Source organism: Anabas testudineus, chromosome 5, assembly GCF_900324465.2.
Source record: "Anabas testudineus chromosome 5, fAnaTes1.2, whole genome shotgun sequence".
Classification (NCBI taxonomy): Eukaryota; Metazoa; Chordata; class Actinopteri; order Anabantiformes; family Anabantidae; genus Anabas; species Anabas testudineus.
In genome coordinates this window covers 6,752,247-6,776,571 of record NC_046614.1, presented here as the reverse complement: position 1 = coordinate 6,776,571, position 24,325 = coordinate 6,752,247, and the positions used below count along the sequence as shown (strand labels likewise).

At 39.8% G+C, this 24,325-nt stretch overlaps 1 protein-coding gene and 1 non-coding gene across 2 annotated transcripts in view; both read left to right on the top strand.

Moving 5' to 3' along the window:
• dnah1 (dynein, axonemal, heavy chain 1) overlaps positions 1-24,325 on the top strand; it is a 31,011-nt gene that overhangs the window by 1,246 nt on the left and 5,440 nt on the right. Inside the window, exons 5-69 of the mRNA XM_026347632.1 lie at positions 67-217; positions 323-455; positions 545-706; positions 830-1,085; positions 1,466-1,623; positions 1,725-1,936; positions 2,219-2,517; positions 2,687-2,837; positions 3,105-3,298; positions 3,393-3,618; positions 3,802-3,921; positions 4,016-4,098; positions 4,259-4,400; positions 4,684-4,839; positions 4,989-5,187; positions 5,288-5,541; positions 5,735-5,947; positions 6,040-6,204; positions 6,314-6,435; positions 6,610-6,715; positions 6,805-6,984; positions 7,123-7,263; positions 7,399-7,562; positions 7,694-7,807; positions 7,879-8,067; positions 8,137-8,242; positions 8,354-8,467; positions 8,559-8,708; positions 8,875-8,961; positions 9,057-9,243; positions 9,327-9,418; positions 9,512-9,666; positions 11,419-11,596; positions 11,679-11,873; positions 11,986-12,105; positions 12,220-12,378; positions 12,503-12,604; positions 12,692-12,832; positions 13,043-13,203; positions 13,283-13,440; positions 13,619-13,792; positions 13,913-13,942; positions 14,206-14,384; positions 14,677-14,907; positions 15,149-15,345; positions 15,587-15,722; positions 15,859-16,067; positions 16,193-16,364; positions 17,028-17,219; positions 17,398-17,508; positions 17,685-17,870; positions 17,978-18,169; positions 18,344-18,511; positions 18,663-18,854; positions 19,763-19,894; positions 20,067-20,192; positions 20,333-20,452; positions 20,718-20,867; positions 20,976-21,136; positions 22,239-22,464; positions 22,627-22,822; positions 22,953-23,104; positions 23,260-23,456; positions 23,569-23,713; positions 23,984-24,142. Of these exons, the coding sequence (XP_026203417.1) occupies positions 67-217; positions 323-455; positions 545-706; positions 830-1,085; positions 1,466-1,623; positions 1,725-1,936; positions 2,219-2,517; positions 2,687-2,837; positions 3,105-3,298; positions 3,393-3,618; positions 3,802-3,921; positions 4,016-4,098; positions 4,259-4,400; positions 4,684-4,839; positions 4,989-5,187; positions 5,288-5,541; positions 5,735-5,947; positions 6,040-6,204; positions 6,314-6,435; positions 6,610-6,715; positions 6,805-6,984; positions 7,123-7,263; positions 7,399-7,562; positions 7,694-7,807; positions 7,879-8,067; positions 8,137-8,242; positions 8,354-8,467; positions 8,559-8,708; positions 8,875-8,961; positions 9,057-9,243; positions 9,327-9,418; positions 9,512-9,666; positions 11,419-11,596; positions 11,679-11,873; positions 11,986-12,105; positions 12,220-12,378; positions 12,503-12,604; positions 12,692-12,832; positions 13,043-13,203; positions 13,283-13,440; positions 13,619-13,792; positions 13,913-13,942; positions 14,206-14,384; positions 14,677-14,907; positions 15,149-15,345; positions 15,587-15,722; positions 15,859-16,067; positions 16,193-16,364; positions 17,028-17,219; positions 17,398-17,508; positions 17,685-17,870; positions 17,978-18,169; positions 18,344-18,511; positions 18,663-18,854; positions 19,763-19,894; positions 20,067-20,192; positions 20,333-20,452; positions 20,718-20,867; positions 20,976-21,136; positions 22,239-22,464; positions 22,627-22,822; positions 22,953-23,104; positions 23,260-23,456; positions 23,569-23,713; positions 23,984-24,142 (10,528 nt within the window). The remainder of the gene's footprint in view (positions 1-66; positions 218-322; positions 456-544; positions 707-829; positions 1,086-1,465; positions 1,624-1,724; positions 1,937-2,218; positions 2,518-2,686; positions 2,838-3,104; positions 3,299-3,392; positions 3,619-3,801; positions 3,922-4,015; positions 4,099-4,258; positions 4,401-4,683; positions 4,840-4,988; positions 5,188-5,287; positions 5,542-5,734; positions 5,948-6,039; positions 6,205-6,313; positions 6,436-6,609; positions 6,716-6,804; positions 6,985-7,122; positions 7,264-7,398; positions 7,563-7,693; positions 7,808-7,878; positions 8,068-8,136; positions 8,243-8,353; positions 8,468-8,558; positions 8,709-8,874; positions 8,962-9,056; positions 9,244-9,326; positions 9,419-9,511; positions 9,667-11,418; positions 11,597-11,678; positions 11,874-11,985; positions 12,106-12,219; positions 12,379-12,502; positions 12,605-12,691; positions 12,833-13,042; positions 13,204-13,282; positions 13,441-13,618; positions 13,793-13,912; positions 13,943-14,205; positions 14,385-14,676; positions 14,908-15,148; positions 15,346-15,586; positions 15,723-15,858; positions 16,068-16,192; positions 16,365-17,027; positions 17,220-17,397; positions 17,509-17,684; positions 17,871-17,977; positions 18,170-18,343; positions 18,512-18,662; positions 18,855-19,762; positions 19,895-20,066; positions 20,193-20,332; positions 20,453-20,717; positions 20,868-20,975; positions 21,137-22,238; positions 22,465-22,626; positions 22,823-22,952; positions 23,105-23,259; positions 23,457-23,568; positions 23,714-23,983; positions 24,143-24,325) is intronic.
• trnaf-gaa lies at positions 10,896-10,968 on the top strand. The gene has a single exon. It is a non-coding gene; the product is annotated as a tRNA-Phe (tRNA).

Genomic DNA, 24,325 nt, shown 5'->3' with positions numbered 1-24,325 from the left:
TGACATATTTTTATTTAATAGTTAATTAGTTATTTCTACTGTTCTACGTATATTGTTTTCTTTTAGACGTCGCAGGGAATACTTACAGTTAGATTTTGAACAGCTTCTGGCAGAAAAGGAAATAGACTCTAATCTTGTAATGCCAAGGCATCCAAGCACTAGTGATGAGCATGTGAACACAGCAGACAGTCCTGTGTCACCCTATCTCCCACTAGAGGTGAGTCTGCTACAGTCTTGTGGCATTTTCATTCCTGATTAACATTACATTTCCTCCTGGTGTTTTGGGCATACCAGGCTTAGCTTTCTTGTGTTTCTCACTTAGATATTTGACAATCAGGATTTTGACTGTAAAAATCCAGAAGACTGGCTTGCCTTAGGCAATGCTGAAGGATCACCTCATCGAAAACCTATTCCTGCAAAAGCACTGCTGCCTACAGTTGACAAGATTTCTCATGGTAAAATGTCCTCAAAAATGTTTTATGTAATTGGAGATGGACGTTATTTTCTGTTATTTGATTGTTACTCTCTTTTCTCACTTTTAAAGAGGGCGCAGATAAATTCTTCATGGAGTACAGCTGGCAATTAGTTGGAGTTCTTGACTATAGTAAAGTGAAATGCCAGTATCTGGTAGAGAAGGTTCATCAAAACAGCAAAGATGAAGAAATTCCTGTTCTAAATGAAGAACACAAAAAGAGTAAATCTCGTGGTGCGCTGGTCTTTATATTGTTACACTATAATAGCAGCAGTATTGTCCTATAATATCTGCTTGTCTTTGTTGCCCTCTGTTTGTCATATATATCTGTGCTTTTTATCTTCCACTGCTGCATAGGGGTTAACACATTGTTGGCAGGTACTAAGTATTGGGTACCTAGGATCAGATTGTTATTCTTTGCTGAGGACCCACGTATCTTTGTGGAACGAATCCATTTTGCTTTGACCTGGAGGAAGAACACAGAGGCCCTTCTCCTCTACCACTTGTCTGTGGACTGCATGCCTATCTGGAGTGGAACACCATCTCTTGATACCCAGAGTCTCCAGCGTATGAAAAAATATGCCCTTTCAGCACCTGGGCTCAGGTTGAAAATGTTAGTTATGCCAGTGTCATATTAATGTTGTAAATTTCTCTTCATTTGTATCAACCGTTTTATAGTACAGAACTGTGCAAAAGTCTTAGGCACCATTAAATTTTTCTTTGGTTTGGCAGTGCTATTATAACTATATACCTATTTATATTGTAGTCACTTGATTAGAATACAGCTAGTATACATAGGAAATATGTTCACAGTAATAAAAAAACATAAAAATATCAGTTTCTAATGTAAAAAAAAAGGGAAATAAGTCATTGTTCATAAAAGAACAAAAAAATTGTGCAGAAAGACCTTTGCACAGTACTCGAGATCTCAATGAAAATGATATATGTTAACTAACTTATAATTAGTTAATAGTTGGAATATAATATTTGCAGTATTGAGAAGTGTGTAGGAGACCTGGAGAAAGAGGTCAAACTGGAATATTACCGTACTATGAATCGCATGAGCTTTGACAAAGTAGTGATGAGCCACCCAGCAGAGTTTTCACATGTCACCCTCCCAAAGAAGGACCCTGAGTATATACCACAAAAAGGTGAGTCCTTTGGTCTTGTCTACATGTTTGAGTGAGTTGAGTCAAATTAATGGACATGTAATATTCTACTTAATCTAAATACTGGGCTGTTTTACCCTCAGGGTGTGTTTCAATTCCTCACTTTGCCTACAAGAAGAACCAAGCTGCATTTGTCTTCTGCTCCCTGCTGTCAAAGCCAGAGGCGATCTGTGTATTATCTGAAATATGGTCTGAGTGCAGCAAAGTTTCAAATATGAGACTGTTCAACCTCACCTCAAACAAACCACTGCGACTGGAGGAGTTTGAAGTAATTCAGTCTCAGATGCACACCCAGGTATTTGAGCATCAATATAGCTTTTCCCTCCTGCCACTTTTAGGCTGTATTTTTATTAACATTAGATAATATGTTGAAATTCTGTTTCTAAAACAGTGTATTCAGGATAATTGAAGCTTATTTATGATCAGATTATCTACAAAGACATTTAAACGCATATTAATATCCTACTGTTTTTCCTTCTTACTGGGAAACATGTCTGTAAAAATCCCATAATTTCAGTAAACAATAATATGTGGCCTTCACATTAAAGAAGCATCAAATCTTCTTCTCTGTCTTCAGATAAGCTTGTTTCTGCGGGAGACATGGAGGGTTGCACTGACCAACAGCATTCGTTCTAATCTGGGAAGTATAGGCCCTGGTTCATTCAATGTGAATGAGTCTAAGTGGGAAATGTACAAGATTTCAAAGCTGTACAGACTGATGGCTGTGGTACGTTTCAATATGCAGGATTCCCTGCGGTACCTTGTGCAGGATTCACTGGCCAGCCTTGCTAGCTATTTGTTAGATGCCTGCGACAGCGTTCTGATGTGTTCTGAGGACCTGGTCTGGGAGAACAACCTTATGACCAGCCCCTACAAGTAGGACACACACATATAAACATCTTCAGACATATTTGTGATTATTTGCTTTCATAGTTTCTTTTTGTCTTGCCTTATAGTCATTTTTGATTAATGTTAGTTAATTATTATGTCATAACCTACAAAATGCTTAGAATCCTGTAATTATTTCTCTATTGTCACTGTGCAGGCCAAAGAAGAATCCTCTTTTCCTGGTGGACTTGATTTTGGACCAAACCGGAGTTCATTATAGCACTCCGCCTAAGAATTTTGAGACATCTGTTGTTAACTTGTTTGATAAAAGCATTCTGGCCACCTACAATGTAAAACAACTTGATAAGGTAAAATAAAATCACTTGAATCACACAGCATTACACTAAAAATAAAAATGCAAGGTATTTATTAATGGTAGGCTTTTCCATTGATGAAAATACCCACTGTACAGGTAAACAGTGATATTAGATAGATGTATTTGACAACAATAACAGTAAACAACTTGAACATCCACCCAGTTCTGCCATACTGTTAAATTGTAAAGGATAAAAACACAATAAAGCATTCGGGATTTTCTGTTGAGGCTTTAACCATTTGTGTTTTGTCTGTGCCAGTCTGTGATGCAGAATTTGTTTTTTGGTGGAGATCCATTGCTCGAGTCAGTGAATCTGTGGGAACCAGAGGTAACCGAGCTGAGAGAGAAGGTCCACCATGCTCTGATTCAAGCAGCCATACCTCTCAAAGCTTATGCTAGGCAATATGAGAAATACTTAGAGCTAAACAACTTGGACATAGAAACCCTTCTCAGGTAAGTTTGTGTTTAAAATTATATAATTGTCACAACTCTCCATCACAAGTGTAAAGATGTGATTCCTTGTTTACACTTCTATGCTTGCACCCAGTTCTTGTATACATGCAGAACAGACTTCCCTAGAAGTGAAGAAAGAGGTGCAACAACATCTGCAAGAAAAGGAAAGGATCGAACACTCCTTGCCATCCTCTATTGTGATTGGTCCATTTGTTGTTCGTGTTGAGGCTGTACGTCAGGCTCTCTCTAATAAAAGAAAGGCTTTAGCTAATTCCATACTGAACCACTTTGCTCAGAAGCTGCGCAAGCAGGTTGATGATGTAAGTAATTTTTTTGAAGCCAGAACATAGTATTGTAAAAGGAAAGTATTGAATTAAAATTGTGTTTCCTGGCCAAACCCTTGGCCAGTGACGTCTTTTGATAATTTTCTTCACACAGTACATACATTTACTCCATCTGCCTTTACAACTTACATTGTGAATGTTGTTATCGTGTAAATGTAGGCATGTGAAGAATTTAACATCATGAGTAGAAAGCTACACGAGAAGCCCAACAGCATCGATGAACTGACTGAAAAGAGGGACTGGATGAAACAAATCCCTGAACAGCTCAAGAGTTACAAGGTGCAGACTGAAGGAATGAAGCAAATGCTTGCACATTATTTGAAATGTTGCTTTTCTAATTAAATTGTTTTTGTTTTTTTCAAACTGACAACAGGAACAAATTGGCAAGACTTTGTCAGACTATGAGCTTATAGAAGAATTCCGCTACTGTCTTTCAGATGAGGATGTTAATAAAAAGTAAGTGCATAATAATCCTCTCATTTTTATCTGAAATGTGATTATTTACATGTATGTTCTCATGTAGGTCGCAAAGTGATTTGATGGGTTCATAGTGGGTAGGGTGAATAGATGGAACTGAGGAGTTTTTATGTTGATTAGTAGTTATTTATCTGTGCAGGTGGAAAGCTATTGGATGGCCTCAAAGAATAATCAGCCACATGGAAGCGGTAGCCATCCAGCATGTGGAGGATGAGGAGCGTTTTCACAAGATCCAGCTAGCTGATCAGAACAACTTTGAGGAGCATCTAGACTCTCTACAGGTCAGCTCAAGCTAAAGCGTTTTATGTTGAACAGAGACTTATCTGATGAGTTGGCGATCATTTTTCAGACAAATATTCCTCACAGCCTCACTCACAGCTCTTTTTGGATGGGTATGAAAAAGCACTCCCATTACGATTTGCATACTCACACAATTGAGCTGTTTTATTGCAGCTTGTGTTGTGAACCTCCAAAATAGAAAATCTAGACCGAATTTGGTGTGTTGTATTTTATATAATAGAACTTCTATATGTCAAATTCAGCAAAGTATCTTTTTGTTTCTAGATGCTAGTTGCTGGGTTTGCTGGCCACGCAGACATTCACCATGCCCATGAGTTGGCCAACGAGGTGAGACGTACAAGCAAACAGCTTAAGGAGTGCCAGACTATGGCCCAAACCTACAACAACAGAGAGCGCCTGTTTGGTATTCCAGTCACAAATGTAAGTGAAAGATAGTGTTTGAAGCGAAAAGAAATTTACATACATATTGTCTTATGTTTTTGCCAGAAAAAAATATTTTAATAAAAAAAAGTAAATACAGTACATTGATCATACATTTTCTTATAATGACATGTAAATGTGTATTACAGTATGATCGCCTGCAGAAGCTGGTAAAAGACTTTCAGCCTTTTAAAGACCTGTGGACTGCCACCTCTGATTGGCTTCGTTGGCATGAGAGCTGGCTGAATGACCCACTATCTTCCATCGATGCCGAGCAACTTGAGCGCAATGTCACAGATGCCTACAAGACCATGCACAAATGTATCAAACACTTCAAAGACATTCCTGGTACATCACATCTCTGTCATCAATGAAACATTATGTAGTGAAGTGTATTGTAAACAGGACCTGGTATTGTATTGACTGTCTTTGTCTTACTCTACTCTAGAGTGCCAGATGGTGGCAACTATAATCCGCAACAAGATTGAGGACTTCCGCCCTTACATCCCACTGATTCAGGGTCTGAGGAACCCAGGGATGAGGAACCGCCACTGGGAAATGCTTTCTGAACGTATTCAGATAAAAGTCAAGCCCAAAACTAACCTGACATTTTCCCGGTGCCTGGAGCTTGGCCTACAGAACCATGTGGATGTCATTGCTGAAGTGGCTGAGGTGGCAGGGAAAGAGTACACAATTGAACAGGTACATCTGAACCAGAGTCAGGTGTTTTGTTATGTTTTGTGTGGGGTTTGTGATTGTGTTAAAAGGATTGTGAACCTGCAACTATGGTGAAATATGGCAGAGTAACTTAGCTCAATGCAGCTTCGCTTTGCTGTACAGTGTCAGTGTGTGTCTATTGTTATTAAAACTGGTAACTTTTTCTCACTAAATCCAGGCCCTAGAGAAGATGGAAAATGAGTGGTTGACAGTAGAGTTTGACGTGCTGCCCTACAAAGAAACAGGGACCTACATTTTGAAAAGCCCAGATGAAGCTTCCCAGTTGTTGGATGACCACATTGTCATGACACAGAGCATGTCCTTCTCTCCCTTCAAGAAAGCCTTTGAGGCCCAAATCAGCACTTGGGAGAGCAAGCTCAGACTGACTCAAGTACACACACACAAACACACACTATCTTGTTCCTTGTGTGATTGTCATTCATTGTCCTATGTTGCGCTGATGCCCTCTTTTGGTGCCTGCAGGATGTGCTGGAGGAGTGGTTGACATGCCAGCGCTCCTGGCTCTACCTTGAGCCAATCTTCAGCTCTGATGACATCAACCAGCAGCTGCCTGTGGAAGGAAAAAGATACCAGCAAATGGAGCAAACGTGGAGGAGAGTCATGAAAAGTGCCTTTAATAATCGGAAGGTCTGCAACAAAACTTACCATGTTAATGGATGTAGCGTAAAAGTAGATGACAATGATCTTGTTTGTTGTGAACTACAGTAGTCATGTTTGTTTCTGTGTTTCCTTCTAGGTGATTGACCTGTGTCCAGATGCTCGTCTACTAGACAAACTAAAAGAGTGCAACATACTTTTGGAACAAGTGCAGAAGGGTCTCAGTGAGTACTTGGAGACAAAACGAGGCTCTTTCCCCAGGTAATTTTGACAATGTCCTGAATGTTCTCAGTTTCACTTGGTGTTTACAGATTTGTTAGTCTTTTGACTGCACACATGAAACTGACTACTACAATGAGAAAAAAAGCAAACAAGGTTTGAAACACACGTGAACAGTATGGTGTACTGTATTATACAGTGAATATTTGTTTGCAGGTTTTACTTCCTGTCAGATGATGAGCTATTGGAGATTCTGTCCCAAACCAAAGATCCCACTGCTGTTCAACCACACTTGCGCAAATGCTTTGAAAACATTGCACAGGTTAGTTTTGGCTGGTTGTTTTTAATTCCTCTGTTCACATACATGGAAGCATACATGGTACATGACTGAGACATTTTTTTGGTTTTCAGCTTCAATTCCAGCCAGACCTGCAGATCACACACATGTACTCTGGAGAGGGGGAGGAGGTAAAGCTCTTCTTGCCAGTGTGGCCGACTGGGAATGTAGAGGACTGGTTGAGGGATGTAGAGAAGTCTATGAAGGCCACATTGAGGGATAACATTGACCGCTCACTCAAAGTCTACCCCAAGGTCTGAAATCTTGACTTTCACTTTGATAATTATTATGTGTATTCTACTATTAGAGTTTGTTTTTCATTTCTGAGTTGGATACCTTTTGAGATGCAGAGTTTTTTTAAGAGGTTTTTTGTGCCCCTCTTCACCCCTCAGGAACCACGTGTACAGTGGGTGTTATCGTGGCCTGGTCAAGTGGTGATAGCTGGCTGTCAGGTCTTCTGGACTACTGAGGTGTCTGAGGCTTTGGAGCGGGGAGACTTAGCAGACAGCCTTTACCCTCAGCTACAGACGCAGGTGTGGTATTTAACTAGAAAATATTTAAACGAAACTAAACACTTTACATATCCACAATTATTGAAAAATATAATGTATTGTGTATTCTACAGAATATCTGCACATGGCATAACATTTGGCTTTTTGTTTGTGCAGCTTGGTGATTTGGTGCAACTGGTGAGAGGAGGTCTCTCAAAGATGCAACGTGCTGTGCTTTCAGCCCTCATTGTTATAGAAGTCCATGCTAAGGATGTTGCTGCTAAACTGGTGGAGCAGGAGGTCTCAAGTGTCAATGACTTTGAGTGGATTAGCCAGCTTAGGTTTGTTTTAATCTGTGATTCTTTTTTGCTTTTTACTTTTGTCGTTCCCGACCTTGCTGCCAACACATAGTATCATTTAGAAATATTTTTTGTACAGTATGACTGTGACATTGATCTGACCCTGTTTGTAGATATTACTGGGCAAATGACGACTTATACATCCGCGCTGTGAATGCAGAATTCTTGTATGGATACGAGTACCTTGGTAACTCTGGACGCCTGGTCATCACTCCACTCACTGACAGGTAATTGTCAACGCTGTCATTGCCTGAATACAATATAATCGTTGAAACACACCTTTTTCTGCCTCTTTCAGATGCTACCTGACACTGACTGGAGCTCTACACTTGAAGTTTGGGGGAGCTCCTGCAGGTCCAGCAGGGACGGGTAAGACAGAAACTACCAAAGACCTGGGAAAGGCTCTGGCCATCCAGACTGTGGTTTTTAACTGCTCTGATCAACTGGACTTCATTGCTATGGGCAAGTTCCTCAAAGGATTGGCCAGGTGAGAGGCAGTACTTTTAGTGTAATGGATATACAGTTTTGCTATTAAATATCACCTTTCATCCTGCAGCTCTGGTGCCTGGGCATGCTTTGATGAGTTCAATCGCATTGATGTGGAGGTGCTATCTGTGGTGGCACAACAGATCACCACTATACAAAAGGCACAACAGCAAAGGGTGGGATTTTGGGCATTTTAAAAGTTGCACTACTCACCAGAATAAGCCAAACTAGACACTGTCAACATTCAGTTGAATGTTACTTTAAGTGTGTGTATGTTGTGTTTTTAGGCAGAGCGGTTTGTGTTTGAGGGTTCAGAGATTCCTCTCGTGCCTTCTTGTGCTGTATTCATCACTATGAATCCTGGTTATGCTGGCCGCACAGAGCTGCCTGACAATCTCAAGGTCTGCAATGATAGTTGAGTCTTAAATACCTGGCATATAGCACTTAAGACAAAGAGATGCATTTAAACTGATTTGATTATATCTTCAACAGGCTCTGTTTCGTCCTGTGGCCATGATGGTCCCTGACTATGCAATGATAGCTGAGATCTCCTTGTATTCATTTGGCTTTAGTGATGCTAATGTCCTCTCCAAGAAAATCACCACTACATTCAAGCTTTCTTCTGAACAGCTTAGCTCTCAGGTATAGTGGATCCAGAGGGCATCAGACATATATTCAATTTAATCCAGGAGAAAATCAGTATTTAGTGTGTGTACAGTATGTGTACACATGGTTAAAATGATGTAAGGGGAGTTATATAAGTCACATATATAAAGATGTGCTGACATTTTCTCTTATTTACTTAAAGGATCACTATGATTTTGGAATGAGAGCTGTGAAGACTGTGATTTCAGCAGCGGGAAATCTGAAGAGAGAAAATCCTAAAATGAATGAGGTTATAAATGCTGCTTTTGTTTATGATGAAAATCAGGTTTAAAAACATTAATTAAAATATAGTTAAAAAAAAATTTCAATCTGACTGTTACCCAGGAGCTGATCTGTCTGCGGGCCATTCAAGACGTCAATGTACCAAAGTTTTTACAGGACGACTTGAAGCTCTTCAATGGTATTGTGTCTGATCTTTTCCCTAAGACAAAACAGGAGCCAATCAACTATGGTACACTAGAAGAGTCCATTCGTAATGTTTCCATCATGAAGAACTTGAAAGATGTGGATGGTTAGTGTGTTTAGTATTAGTCAGATATGCTATGTTACCTGTTGTTTTAGATTAAGTAAATGACAGCACTGTGGTGATTACAGGGTATATTAATAAGTGTATTCAGCTGTATGAGACTACTGTGGTGAGACATGGCCTGATGTTGGTGGGACCCTCTGGATCAGGGAAAACCAAGGTGAGTCAAGGCCACATAGTGTTAATAGTTTTTTGCTGAAAGTAATGATTTTTGTCAGGGATCTAATGTATGAATTGCTGTTGTATTTGTTAGTGTTATGAAATACTAGGTGCAGCTCTAACAGCTCTAAAAGGCCAGCCCTCTGTGAGCGGTGGTGTGTATGAGCCAGTTCATACATATGTCCTCAACCCCAAGTCTATCACTATGGGACAGCTCTATGGGGAGTATGACTTGCTCACACATGAGTGGTAAGGACCTTCACATCATTAAACACAAACTACAAAACTATCAAAAGCTTATACACAGCTAAAAAAATTAAAGGAACACTTTTTAATACTGGGATATTGATCTGGTCAGTCAAGTAGCAGAGGGGGTTCTTAATTAGTTTCAGCTGCTTTGGTGTAAATGAGATTAACAACAGGTGAACTAGAGGGGCAACAATGAGAAACCCCCCAAAACAGGAATGGTTTTTCAGGTGGCCACTGACATTTTTTCCCTTCTTATCTTTTCTGGATGTTTTGGCACTAGTTTTGCATTTGGCTAGCGTCAGTGTCACTACTGGTAGCATAAGGCGATACCAGGACCCTACAGAGGCTGCACAGACAGTCTAACTCCTCCAGGATGGCACATCAATACGTGCCATTGCCAGATGGTTTGCTGTGTCTCCCAGCACAGTCTGAAGAAGGAGATTCCACAAGACAGACAGTTACTCTAAGAGCCCTGGACAGGAATAGAAGGTCCATAGAAGGTCCTTTACATATCAGCAGGCCCAGTATCTGCTCCTTTTTGCAAGGACGAACAAGATGAACACTGTCAGAGCCCTACAAAATTACATCCAATAAGCCACTGGTATGAATGTCTCTGACTAAACTATCAGAAACAGACTTCATGAGGGTGGCCTAAAGGCCTGACATCCTCTAGTGGGCACTAAGCTCACTACCCAGCACTATGGAGATTGACTGGAATGTGCTTTTCACATATGCAGCAGGTTCACCCTGAGCACTCAAAGACAGACTGTGACATTGTTTGGGAGTAGTCGTGGAGAATGTTATGTTACCTTAGTGGTAGGTCAATGATGATCTTGGGAGGCACATCAATGCCACCCTGAGTACCATTAGGATGAAATCCTTGGACCCATTGTCAGGCTCTATGCTAGTGCAGTGAGTCTTGGGTTTCTCCTGGTGCAAGGCAAAGGCCGGCCTCACTTGACGAGAGTAAGCAGTCTGTTTCTGGAGGATGAAGGATTGATACCAGTGACTGGTCACCACACTTGCCTGACCTAAATCTAATAGAACGCATCTGGGACATAATGTATTGGTCCATCTGACACCACCAGGGTCCACCTCAGACTATTTGGGAGCTCAGTGATGGTCTAGATCTGGGAGGAGATACCTCAGGAAACCATCCGTCATCTCATTAGGAGCACTGACATTGTCAGGAATGTATACAAGCACATAGGAGACATACATAGGGCTGCGCCGAAATAGCTCAGTTGGGAGAGCGTTAGACTGAAGATCTAAAGGTCCCTGGTTCAATCCCGGGTTTAGGCAGTGTATGGGAACTTGTGTTTTGGGGTGGTAGAGCAGTTGCCTACAAACCCCAGAGTGATTCCCAGTTCCTCCTTGGACAAGACACCTCATCACACCTCAGACACCCCATAGTGTAGCGCTGACATACCATCTACCAGCTGTCCAACCACAATTTCCCAAAGGGGATCAATAAAGTATTCATTATTAAGTATTATTTATGTTGATGCAATGAAATTTCAGGAAAATGGTCTAACTTGCCACATAATCTTTCACTTGGACTTTTGGGGTGTTTTCGATTTCAGTCCTCTTTAGTTCTATAGCATCCTTTTGTTCCTTACACATTACCCAGTCCATATCAGTATAGATATCTACCATGACTTTTTGCCTATTGAGATCTCATGTGTTCCTTTAAATTTTTGAACAGTGTTAAATACACAAACACACTCTCTGCCTTTCTATGTACTACTGTAGGACAGATGGTATTCTTTCATCTCTTATCCGTGGAGGTGCAGCCTCCATGGACAAAGAGAAGAAGTGGTACATGTTCGATGGGCCTGTGGATGCTGTGTGGATTGAGAACATGAACACTGTGCTAGATGACAACAAAAAGCTATGCCTTAGCTCAGGGGAAATCATCAAGCTCACTGATGTAAGGTTTTTATAGTCTTGATTTTTGTCTCTGTGTGTTCTATCTGATGTGCATACAGATCTTTCTTGTCTTCCTCATGCAGGTGATGACCATTATGTTTGAGGTGCAGGACTTGGCTGTGGCATCCCCAGCCACAGTCTCTCGCTGTGGTATGGTCTATCTGGAGCCTAGTATTTTGGGCCTCAGCCCTTTCACAGAGTGCTGGCTGAAGCAGGTCCCTGAAGCTATGAAACCTTTCACAGAGACGCTCAGCTCTCTGTTTGCCAGATTCCTGCAGGTGAGAGGAAAGAAATATTTGTGAGAGAATCTTAATGCATTTTCATTAGTATAGGTTGCGATAGTATAAGCACTTGTACTGCTTTCTTTTATTTTTCTGTGCGTTTACACAGGACTCCATCACATTTGTCCGCACATCAGTAAAGGAGGTCATCATTTCCCTGGACAGTAATCTTGCTTGCAGTCTTCTTAAACTTATGGACTGTTTCTTCAGTCCATTTGACACTAAAGAGGTGTGTGTTCAGTTTCACTGTTTTACAGTAACCGTCATTCAGTATATTGATTTATGTGCTTTCCTATTTGTGATAGATAGTAATGTGTTGATCCAATCCTTATTTTCTTTCTAGGATGAAAGGCCACCCCCTCAGAGGAAACTGGACCGTCTAAAGGAGCTGATTGAGCCCTGGTTCATGTTCTCTCTGGTGTGGAGTGTAGGAGCCACAGGAGATGCAGCCAGCTGCCAGCGCTTCAGTGCCTGGCTCAAAAACAAGATGGTAGAGGAGAAGGTCAGATCAATATTGCTGCTTAAGCATGCCAGTTGCAAGTTTTTCCAAATGCAATTTGCACAAATGCTGTATAATTGCTTGAGGAAGGGATGTTTTAGTAAACGTCCATGTATTTGCCTTTCAGATTGATTTATGTTTTCCAGAAGAGGGATTGGTTTATGACTACAGACTTGATGATGCAGGTATCAGTAACTTGGAAGATGACGATGAAGATGAGGAAAGAAAGGTAACCAAATAATGCTTAACAATGCAAATTATACTTGAAAACTATCAGATCTGTTACAGATCCATTAATTTTTTGCATTCACTGTAGGTTCAGTGGGTCAGCTGGATGAAAGATGCAAAGAGTGTTGTAATCACCCCAGACACAAACTATGCTGACATCATTGTTCCCACTGCTGATACAGTGAGAATGTCTTTCCTGATGGACATGCTTTTAATTAATAAAAAACCTGTGAGTATTTTGATTGTAGTTAATTTTCAGGCAATTATCAACAAATATTTTAGCTTGAGGCAAAAGTTTAAAAAAGATCAGAACTGTATTATCTAAACTTTAAACATGTTATACTGAAGCACTTATCAGAAGCTTTACATTTTAATGGTTTCATTCCCCTGAAAAGGCACCATTATGCTGGATTTACATTTGTCTGTATGTGTAATCCAGGTGCTCTGTATTGGACCAACGGGCACAGGAAAGACCCTGACCATGTCAGACAAGCTGCTGAATACTATGCCTGCTGAATACATTACACACTTCCTCATGTTTTCTGCACGTACCTCAGCCAATCAGACTCAAGATTACATTGACAATAAACTGGACAAAAGGTATGCCTGCTTTAATTTACATTGGCCTTCCATGTATTTATGAGTCACAATTTCAATGGTGCATTTGCTTGTACATCAGGAGGAAAGGTGTGTTTGGGCCTCCAATAGGAAAGTATTTTATCTTCTTCATTGATGACCTAAACATGCCCATGTTGGAAACCTATGGTGCCCAGCCTCCTATTGAACTGCTGCGACAGTGGATGGACCATGGAGGGTGGTATGACAGGAAACAGATTGGTGAGAATGTTAAAGCTCTTTACACCTTTCTTAATATTGCTCTTTTGTCATTGCCATTTGAAGACTTATCCTATGTCTAAAATATTATTAATGTTGTGTTACATAGATTTGTGTTTAGATATGAGATAATTATACTTGATTGCGCTTCTTTTTTGCTTTTTCTGTCCTTTCTCCTTAGGGACATTCAAGCAACTAGTGGACATAAATTTTGCCTGTGCCATGGGTCCCCCGGGTGGAGGCCGAAACCCCATCACCCAGCGTTTTACTCGCCACTTCAACTTCCTATCCTTCACTGAAATGGACGATGACAGCAAGAAAACTATTTTCTCCACCATTCTAGGCAGTTGGATGGGTGAGTCATATGAGCTAATTTGTTTGAAATAATTGTAAGGCAACTTTTTGTGACAGGATAGTTGTTGCAACGTAGAAAATACTAACTACAGTTTCTAACTGAATCTTTGTTTTATTTCAGAGGGAAATATGAGTAAAAAGGAGCCAGGCAGTAAGTTACACACACAGTGAGATCAAATCATAATAAATGTATTTTAATACTCTGCAAAGCATAGTATAGCGTATATAATATAAAAAGACACGTTTAAATGTTGTTCATTTAATTATATACAGCATATTTCTAAAACAAAATTTCTAAATAGGATCAAACCATATGAAAGCCTCCTTTATAAAGCAACCATTGAAAAGCCTAAATTTAAATCAGCTTTCAATTGATTTGATTGTCACATCTCTTTTCTTTCTCTTTTTCTTCAGAACCTGTGCCAGCAATCCAACCACTGAATGAGTCTCTTGTAAAGTCCACTATAAGAGTCTACTCCACTATTACCTCTCAGCTTCTCCCAACTCCAGCCAAGTCCCATTACACCTTCAACCTCAGAGACCTGTCAAAGGTCTTTCAGGGCATCCTCATGGCTGAGGCTGCTATGATAGAGGTACACAGATCATATATACATATATTTAACTAATTATTCATTTAATCAATTATGAATTGCATTACTATGATAATTTGATTTTAGAAATGTCTTTTTCAGGGTTGCTCACTTGTTCTGTTAGAAAGTCTATTATATCTCCTGGCAATACAACATTTCAAAACTGAATCATAATCCTGTATGAAGATGTTTAAAAAGGTTAAAAGTAATTTGGTTTGTTCCATATATGTTTCAAAATAAAAAAAAAAGCCCTGTTCATGTAAAAGTAAAATTACTTTGTTGTTTTTGTTTTTAGAACAAATTACAGTTATTGCAGCTGTGGTACCACGAAAGTTGCCGGGTTTTTCAGGACCGTCTGGTGTGTGCTGAGGACAGGGACTGGTTCAACAGACTCCTGGAGGACTGCATTCAGGAGTTTAACTGCAGCTTTGATGAGGTTGTATCTTGTCAACCTCTTCTGTATGGGGATTTCATGATTCCTGGAGCAGAGCACAAAGTCTACACAATGATAGGAGATAAGGAAAAGGTGAACAGTGCAAACCAGTGTTTGTGAAATATTCTAACTTATATTTTTCTGTTTTTAAACAACTAACATCTTATGAATAGCTACATTGAGCATTGTGAAGTTAGTTTATGTTTTTATTCACTTAACCATATTATAACTATATCAACTATATAAATGGTGAGTTTACTACACCAAACTAGTTGTAATTTCTGTACTCATTGTTACTGCATTATACTGTTTTTCTTCATATTATATTATGTAGTTGGTGAAAGTGATGGAAGAATACATGGAAGACTATAACCAAATCAGTACCACCAAGATGAAGCTGGTGCTCTTCATGGATGCCATTGAACATGTGTGCCGCATCAGTCGTATTTTACGCCAGCCCCTCGGCAATGCTCTGCTGCTTGGAATGGGTGGCAGCGGGCGCCAGTCACTCACTAAACTGGCCTCATTTATGTGAGACTTGAGTACACAATTTTTACATCAATATTTTTTTTCTAATTATTTGCTATGTTACCATAACTTTTTTACAAGTTTTCTATTTGACTATGTGCTGCTAGCATATCCAAGCTTTTAAATTCATGTCTCATTTTACAGGCACCTTTTTTAATTTTTTTGTTTGCTGTAAATTATACCTGAGTCATGTGGTATAATTGTCTAGACTCTTAGTCTTTGTGGTCCATTTGTCAACATTCAGGTCAGAATATGAATGCTTCCAGATTGAGCTGTCTAAGAACTATGGTCAAACAGAGTGGAGGGGAGATATTAAAAGTATCATGCTGAAAGCTGGTCTTCAGGACCAGCAGATCACTTTCCTCTTTGTAGATACACAGGTAAACACAAGCACTTTCTTACCACCTGCCGCCTGATATTTCATATTAATCTAAGTTAGAGTATGAATAACATAGGTTTAAAATGTCATCTAAATGATCCTAATTGTAAATGAGTATTAAACATCTAATCTGCCAGATTAAGAGTGAGTCGTTCCTTGAGGATATCAACAATATTTTGAACTCTGGGGATGTTCCCAACCTGTACGCAACTGATGAGCAGGAGCGCATCTTCACAGCAATGAAGCCAGTGGTTCTAGACCTGGGGCAACAGCCTACCAAAGCCAACCTTATGGCAGCCTATGTCAGGAGGGTCCGCAGCAACATCCATACTGTACTCTGCATGAGGTTAGTAATTGTATAAAGCTTTTTCACACGGTCATAAGCAAATGAAAGCAAAATAATAACATTTCATTTTGTCCTTACTGTATCCCTTCCAATTACTGAGGTTTTTAAAATTTCTTTCTTGGTAGTCCTATTGGTGAAGTGTTCCGTGCTCGACTGAGGCAGTTTCCTTCACTGGTGACATGTTGTACCATAGACTGGTTCAGTGCTTGGCCAGAGGAGGCACTGCATGCTGTAGCAACATCGTTTCTTAATGAGCTGCCTGAACTGGAAGCCAGCCCCACAGCCATGAGAGGACTGGTAAGGATTCCATTGCCAAAGCAAGGACAGTGCATTAACATATTTATATGTTATGTTTTACAATAGTATGTAGAAACAAACATGTCAAAATATGTCAACAGACTAGATGTTACATAGCAAAAATGTAGAAGCTCTGTCTAGTAACTCTAATGTATATATACTTAGATTTTGTTTGCTTGCCTTGTTCCTCACTTGTAAGTCGCTTTGGATAAAAGCATCTGCTAAATGACTAAATGTAAATGTATATATGTGACATATGAACTTGGCTGCAGGCCTCAGTTCCTATTCAATTAAATTAGTGAACTGAAAAAAAGGCTATGGAGCAGGAGCAGGTGTGGATATGTGTCAGAGTAGTGTCTCTGATTGCACTTCCACTGCAGCTTCAACTGAAAATGTCAAATAATTTAAAAAGATTTCAGTGTCTTATCAGGCATTAACCGCAGAATCCTGACAACAGTTTAATCATGCTGCTCCCTGTAATTGATTGCTTACTTCAAGCAACTTATATTATCCTAAGTCTCTACCGAAGCAGAAATTTTCCACCTCAGTTAAATAAAAAATTGTTTTTCATGAAGAGAAAGGCTAAAATTACAAATGTAAAATTGTTAAAAGTAGTTTCTTATTAGGAAATTTCCTAATTTCCTAATGGATTACTTTCTCCAGACAACAATGTGTGTGAAGATCCACCAGATGGTAGCCAGGAAATGTGAACAGTACTTGGCTGAGCTTTCACGACACAACTATGTCACACCCAAGAGCTACTTGGAACTGCTCAAAATCTTCTCAGATCTCATTGGACGCAAGAAGCAAGAACTGTGTAGTGCTCGTCAGCGCATGAAGACTGGTCTGGACAAGGCAAGGAACGTGAAGAAGAAATTATATTAATAGAAATCATGATACACTTTATGTATTTTGCTGGGTGGGGTTACTCTGTTACAATATCTCACCTCTTTAGTGTACATCAATTGTAATTTGTGTACATATTCTTAATTAGTACTCTTATTGAACTGTGTGCTATGTGCTGATCTTGTAGCTCCTCAGGACAGCAGAGGATGTGAGTAAGATGCAGGAGGAGCTGGGGACAATGAGACCTCTTTTGGAAGAGGCCTCTAGGGAAACTGAAGTCACTATGGAGACCATCAAAGTAAGGAAATAACGTTATAGAGAATGTTAGAGAGAAATAAGCCACATACCTGAATTTTCCTGGCACATATATTGCATGTTAAATCCAATTTTCCATAGAGAAATGTTTAAACTAATGCTTTTGGTTTTTAGTTGTATATGCTGTTTAGCGTAATATAATATATTTTACGTTGACAGAAAGACACAGTTGTTGCAGAGGAGACCCGAAAATCAGTGCAGGAAGAAGAAGCAAAAGCCTCAGACAAAGCTTCTATTGCAGGTGCCATTGCAGCAGATGCTCAGAGGGACTTGGATGAAGCTCTGCCAGCCCTGGATGCTGCACTCACAAGCCTCAAGTCACTCAATAAAAATGATGTTACTGAGGTCAGAGATTTTAATGATAATTGGTCAAGATGTTCTTCAAAAAAGTCTTGGTGGAATGTAAGCATCTTACATTGTTTCTGTGAACTGGCATGGCATATTTTCCATAGGTCCGAGCAATGCAGCGTCCACCCCAGGGAGTGAAGTTGGTTATTGAAGCAGTGTGCATTATGAAGGGCATTAAACCCAAAAGGGTTCCTGGAGAGAAGCCTGGCACCAAGGTCGATGATTACTGGGAACCTGGCAAAGGTCTACTACAGGATCCTGGCAAGTTTCTGGAGAGCCTGTTCAAGTATGACAAGGTAAGCAGATAAGGGTTATTTCTATGTCACTGACATTGTCTCACATTGTAGAAAATAAGTATTACATTTTAAACTTTGTATTTTGTTCAGTTTGATGCGGTATTTGTTATATCCTGTTTGGGATCTATGAGATCTATTACCAACAGCATTGTGTGTCACTGATTGTCTCTGCAGGACAATATCCCAGATAATGTGATCAGTTTAGTCCAGCCATACATAGATAATGAAGAATTCCAGCCAGCTTCCATTGCCAAGGTGTCCAAAGCCTGTACCTCCATTTGCCAGTGGGTGCGAGCCATGCATGTATATCACTTTGTGGCCAAGGCTGTGAAGCCTAAAAGGGTAAAAAACAAAATACATGTTTTATTTATGTTCATATATTCATATTCATATAAGATATTATCTGAAACCACTGTACTTGTATTCATACTTATCTCCAGCTAACTTCACAAAAGAGTATAATCTGAACATTAAATTGTAAACATTTGTACAGCAAGCTCTCCAGGAGGCCCAGGAGGATTTAGCAGCAACCCAGCGTGTCCTGGATGATGCCAAAGAAAAGCTGGCAGCGGTAGAGAGCGGCATTGCCACTTTGCAGACCAAGTACCAGGACTGTCTGGCGAAGAAAGATGAGCTGGACAGCAAGTATCAACTGTGTGAGACTCGTCTCGTCCGAGCAGGCAAGGTCAGGAATAGAAATAGGATAAGACAGAACTAAACTACATTGATCTTCAGGAGGGGAATTTAGTATTATAGCAGCATCAGAGGTGAGAGAGGTGATTTGGAAGAAAAAAAAGAAATACATAGATATAAGATGAATTATTATATTATACAATTTTTAAATAAAAATTAGAAACTAAATAGTGTAATGTTTTAAACAAGTGTGCTTAAATGTAATGTACTGTATGTATAAAATCAATAATCCAAAAGTGACAAAGTTCATACAGTACAGTATGCAGAAGTGGTAAGTTAAACTTAATACATGTACTCGAGTAATGTACTGTGCAATTTTGAGGTATACTACGTTCCCAACTTTTTGTGTACTTTACTGGAGTGTTTTTGGTTAATGTTACTTGAACTTTTACTCCACTACATGGATTCAAACATCATTTGTTGCTGGTTACGTTTTGCAGTATTAGATTCCTATTAAATTCACTATATATTAATAAAATGCTGATGTATTATTTATGGATTAACCTCCTGTCACTATATAAAGTGGTTAAAATCAGCCACATTTTTACAGACTGCTGTTTTTGTTCCAAAGTTTGTAGGAAGCTCATAATTTTCACCTCTGAGGAGTCAAATCTGAACTTGAGTTCTACATTTATGTTAACCAGCATCAAATTCTACATTGTTTAAAATACATTGTTTTCTTAGGGGTGTGCTGTTACTTTTGTACATTTGGTTCATTTACAGCTTGTAAAAAAATCAGACTAGCATAAATCTGAATAAAAATATAGATTTAGTGTAGTAGGCAGTAATTGGTCTTATCATAAAATAAATTATGTATTTTTTCTTTTTTTAATTTAATTTTAACATATATATACATTTATTAATGGTATTATTGATAGTGATGTCATTTATTTTATTCAGCTGATCAACGGGCTGGCAGATGAAAAGGTGCGCTGGAAGGAAACAGTGCAACACCTTGATTACATGGTCAATAATGTGGCCGGTGACGTGTTTCTATCTGCAGGATTCGTGGCATACCTGGGACCATTCACTGTAAGTGGGATGTAACTCAGTGAGTATATGAGTGTGAACATATTAATTGTATAGGTTTTACCAATGCTTAACTATAAACAGTATCAACATATTTTCCATTACAGTTAAGTTTAAGAGTCATTACTGTTCTTTGTATTGGACATTTGAAAATCAATATTGTCTTTGTGTTTAGGGAGAATACAGAGCAGCCATGGCAGAAGAATGGATACACTGCTTCAGAGAGCTAAGTGTTCCACACACTGACGAGCCCAACCTGATCAACACTCTAGGAGATCCAGTCAAGATCCGCTCCTGGCAGGTCAGACCCAGTCTCGTCAGCAGAGCTTGAGGGTCAAAGCCTCTAAACACAGATCCTAATTCTTAATAGTGAGAATATGCAACAGACCTACTTTTTGCATGTGTTACATTTACCCCTATTGTCATCATACCCTGTCGTAGATATCTGGTTTGCCCAAGGATAATCTTTCAGTGGAGAACGGTGTGATTGCTCAGTACTCTCTGCGCTGGGCTCTGTTCATTGACCCTCAGGGACAAGCCAACAAGTGGATCAAAAACATGGTGAAGACACTTCTGTGTTCTGACCTGACCATCTCTGTAGAGGTTGCCAAATGGAATGGCTAAAAGAATCATCTGTTGAATCTCTCATCTCAAGATATTTCTTCACAACACATTTGTAGTTTTAAAATGTGTATTATTTATCAGTACAGTACCTAACACTGTCACTGCAGGGGTTCTAGTGTAGTACAAGCTTTCCAGTATCTATTGAGTATTTTTTTTTAAAGCACCAGTCAATCATCCATACTTGCTTCCTGTTGCCATCCAGGAACGGGACAATGGATTGGAGGTAATGAAGCTCAGTGACCGGGACTTCCTCCGCAGTCTTGAAAACGCCATTCGCTTTGGTAAACCCTGCCTTTTGGAAAATGTAGGAGAAGAACTGGATCCTGCTCTAGAACCTGTTCTGTTGCAACAGGTAAACATGCATATGCAACTAACAGAACTTGCTCACTCATTTCCATGCTAGTGTTATGCAAATTTCTCCCTGACACTTGTCTGCTTAACTTGCATTTATGGCTTTTAGACATTTAAGCAGCAAGGCAGCACCGTGCTGAAGCTGGGCGATTCAGTCATCCCCTACCATGAAAGCTTCACACTGTACATGACCACCAATCTGCCAAACCCGCACTATTCTCCTGAGGTCTCTGCCAAAGTAACACTTATTAACTTCACGCTGTCACCCAGGTAACACATTTTATTAAGTTAAAGATAAATAGAAAGATAAATTATCTTTCTTCTTCACAACTTCAATCTTATTTTTCTACTTTTTTAATGGATCTGATCTGTTAGGGTACCTGTTATGATCACAGTATATTCAGTCCCACCACAGCCTTATAAGCCTCTTTGCCTTGCCTTAATAAATCCTGTTGTAAAACTGTGTCTGTCAGTGATGCTGTTTTATCTTGTGTCAGCAGTGAAGGGTAAATAAAACTACTGATACTTATAACGATACTGATATTTATAAAGATGTAGAAAAAAATGACTGAATCTGTAATTTCTGCTTACAGGCAACAGCATTTATTAGTGCAAACAAAATGATGGTTTTATTTTCTGTCCTTTTTTTCCAGAGAGCTACTGGCCTTCACTGTGTTCACTGTACATGCACTTAAGTAACCAGGTTACTCAAAGCAAGCAGCTTTCTAGTCCAGGGACAGAGTTTACATGCATTTAAGTGAGCAGGAAAGAGACAAAGCTGATACATAGCGATAACTATCTCAACAAATGAAATCTATCACAGAGAGCAACTTTTTTATATCTATATGAGGCAATTTGAGTTAGTTTCCTTTTCAGCTGGACTTTAGGGGGAAACACGGCACTGTTGCTCTGTAATGAGCTATCCTTTATTCAGCCGTCTGCAATCTCTTGTGATGCAAATATGCTCCCTGTGAGAAATCTACCTGGGAAAAACTTAAAGTAGTTGCCTTTTTAGGTAGTAAATTGTCATCTCAGGCTGACACACTACTCACACTCTCTGACATTTGGCTTGTGCTGTTGTTTTGCGTGCTAGGGAACATAAATGTGTCATACATCATTACATTAATTTATCACTGATATCGTGAAGACACACTTTTTAGTCATTTCATGATGTCAATGATATAGTGATGCACATTTTTATTTGTTATAATATGGCACAACTTTAGTGTATTCTGAACTACTGTATTCCTTGGATATATTTTATAAGCAATCAATGTAATGCATGTGCATCTTACTATGGGATGGTGTGAAAATCATATCGTCTTATTGTAGTAAGTGTTAATGTGTAAATATGTATTCTGTATGCATCCAGTGGTTTACAGGACCAGTTGCTGGGTCAGGTGGTGGCTGAGGAGAGACCAGATCTGGAAGAGGCTAAGAATCAGCTGATCATCAGCAATGCCAAGATGAAACAGGAACTAAAAGGCATTGAAGATGAGATCCTGTTTCGGCTCAGCTCCACTGAGGGAAACCCAGTGGATAATGAGGAGCTCATCCAAGTGTTGGAGGCTTCTAAGATCAAAGCTGGAGAGATCCAGGTTAGACAGTGGGAGAGTGTTTCTCTCTGGCTTTTGTCATTGCTTTTGGTGGTGTTTTTTGTGTAACTTTTTCCAAGACCTCATATGTGATTTGTTAGAAATGTCTCACCCAAAATGATAAGCTGTCACTGTTGTGATAATATGAGCTTGTTTGAATGACAGGCCAAAGTGACTGTAGCAGAAAAGACAGAACGGGACATTGATACAACTCGTCTGGAGTATGTGCCGGTGGCTGTGCGTGCACAGATTCTCTTCTTCTGTGTATCGGACCTGTCCAATGTTGACCCAATGTACCAGTATTCTCTGGAATGGTTCCTTGGTATCTTCATGGCTGCCATTGCCAACTCTGAAAGAGCAGGTAGAAAGCAGTTCAACAGTTTATTTCAGTATGCAGTATGGTTGCAGCATTATACACAATTATTATTGTGTATAAGAAACTAGATGTAAAACAAAATTTCAGCTACCTTTTCTTGATGTGTTTCTCACAGACACACTGGAGAACAGAATCATCAACATCAATGAATTTTTTACCTTCAGTTTGTACAGTAATGTGTGCCGCAGCTTGTTTGAGAAGCACAAACTCATGTTTGCCTTCCTCCTCTGTGCTCGCATCTTGATGAACGAGAATAAAATTGACATGGTGAGAAACGAAAGTTGGCAGTCTCTTACACATTTTACTTAATCTTAATCTTTTCTAGGAACTACAGAGGTTTGAGGATGAAGAGATAAATAAATTATCTGTTACTGAGTTATTCTATTTGCATTTCTTGAATCTTTGTTGCATCCCTGTGTCAGGCTGAGTGGCGTTACCTCCTATCTGGAGGGATGCCCAACCAAGAGCTGATCAACCCAGCAGTAAGCTGGCTGTCGGAGCGTGCCTGGCAGGACATTCTAGGCCTCAGCACGCTGCACAACTTTAGAAACCTGGCAGAGAGCTTCACTGAACATCTGCAGGGATTCAAGAGAATTTTTGACAGCAACCAGCCTCACAGGCACACATTTATAACCTCTTTGTCAACAAATGCACACTTGTTTTCTACATTTGTATTGGCCAGAAGCAGTTAATATCTTACAAGGTGTGCATGTGTGTATGTTGGACTATAGGGAACTCCTTCCAGGAGCATGGGACATAGAGCTGGACTCATTCCAGAAGCTGTTAATTCTTCGCTGTCTGAGAGCTGACTGCCTTGTTCAAGGCCTTCAGGACTTTGTCTCAGCTCACCTGGGACAGCGCTTCATAGAACCTCAAGTAGGGTCTTCTACCCTCTTTCGTTGATATATACATTAAAACTAATACCTAGACAGTGACACCAAGTGATTTGCTCTGTGACAATGGCTATATCAACATGTAAATGATTCTTCTATTTGTTTTACTGGGTCTGCATAAGTGCAAACATTGCTTAGTTTGAATTATAGAAGTAGTGATGCTAATGCCAGCTGTAAATTATTTGAGTATTTGCTATTCTGTATGCAGCAGCAGTATTTATGGCTTGTTGCTCCTTTCTCCATCTTTTCACAGGCATCAGACCTGTCCGTGGTCTTCACTGAGTCATCCCCCTCCACTCCCCTCATCTTTGTTCTTTCCCCTGGCACTGATCCTGCTGCCGACCTCTACAAGTTTGCTGATGTCATGCAGTTCTCTAAGAAAATGAGTGCCATCTCTCTAGGCCAGGGCCAGGTCAGGGCCTGCTGGGTGCCTTGGGACTCTCTCTTTCTTTCTCTCTCTCACTGTCTCTCAATCTCTCTCTCTCTCTCTCTCTCTCTCAGCCAGTGTAAATCGCCGTCTCACCAGACCTGGGCCGTTTTCATGTGTCTTGTTGAGAATGGCAAACTGAGTGTTAATTGTTTCTCTATTTCTCAC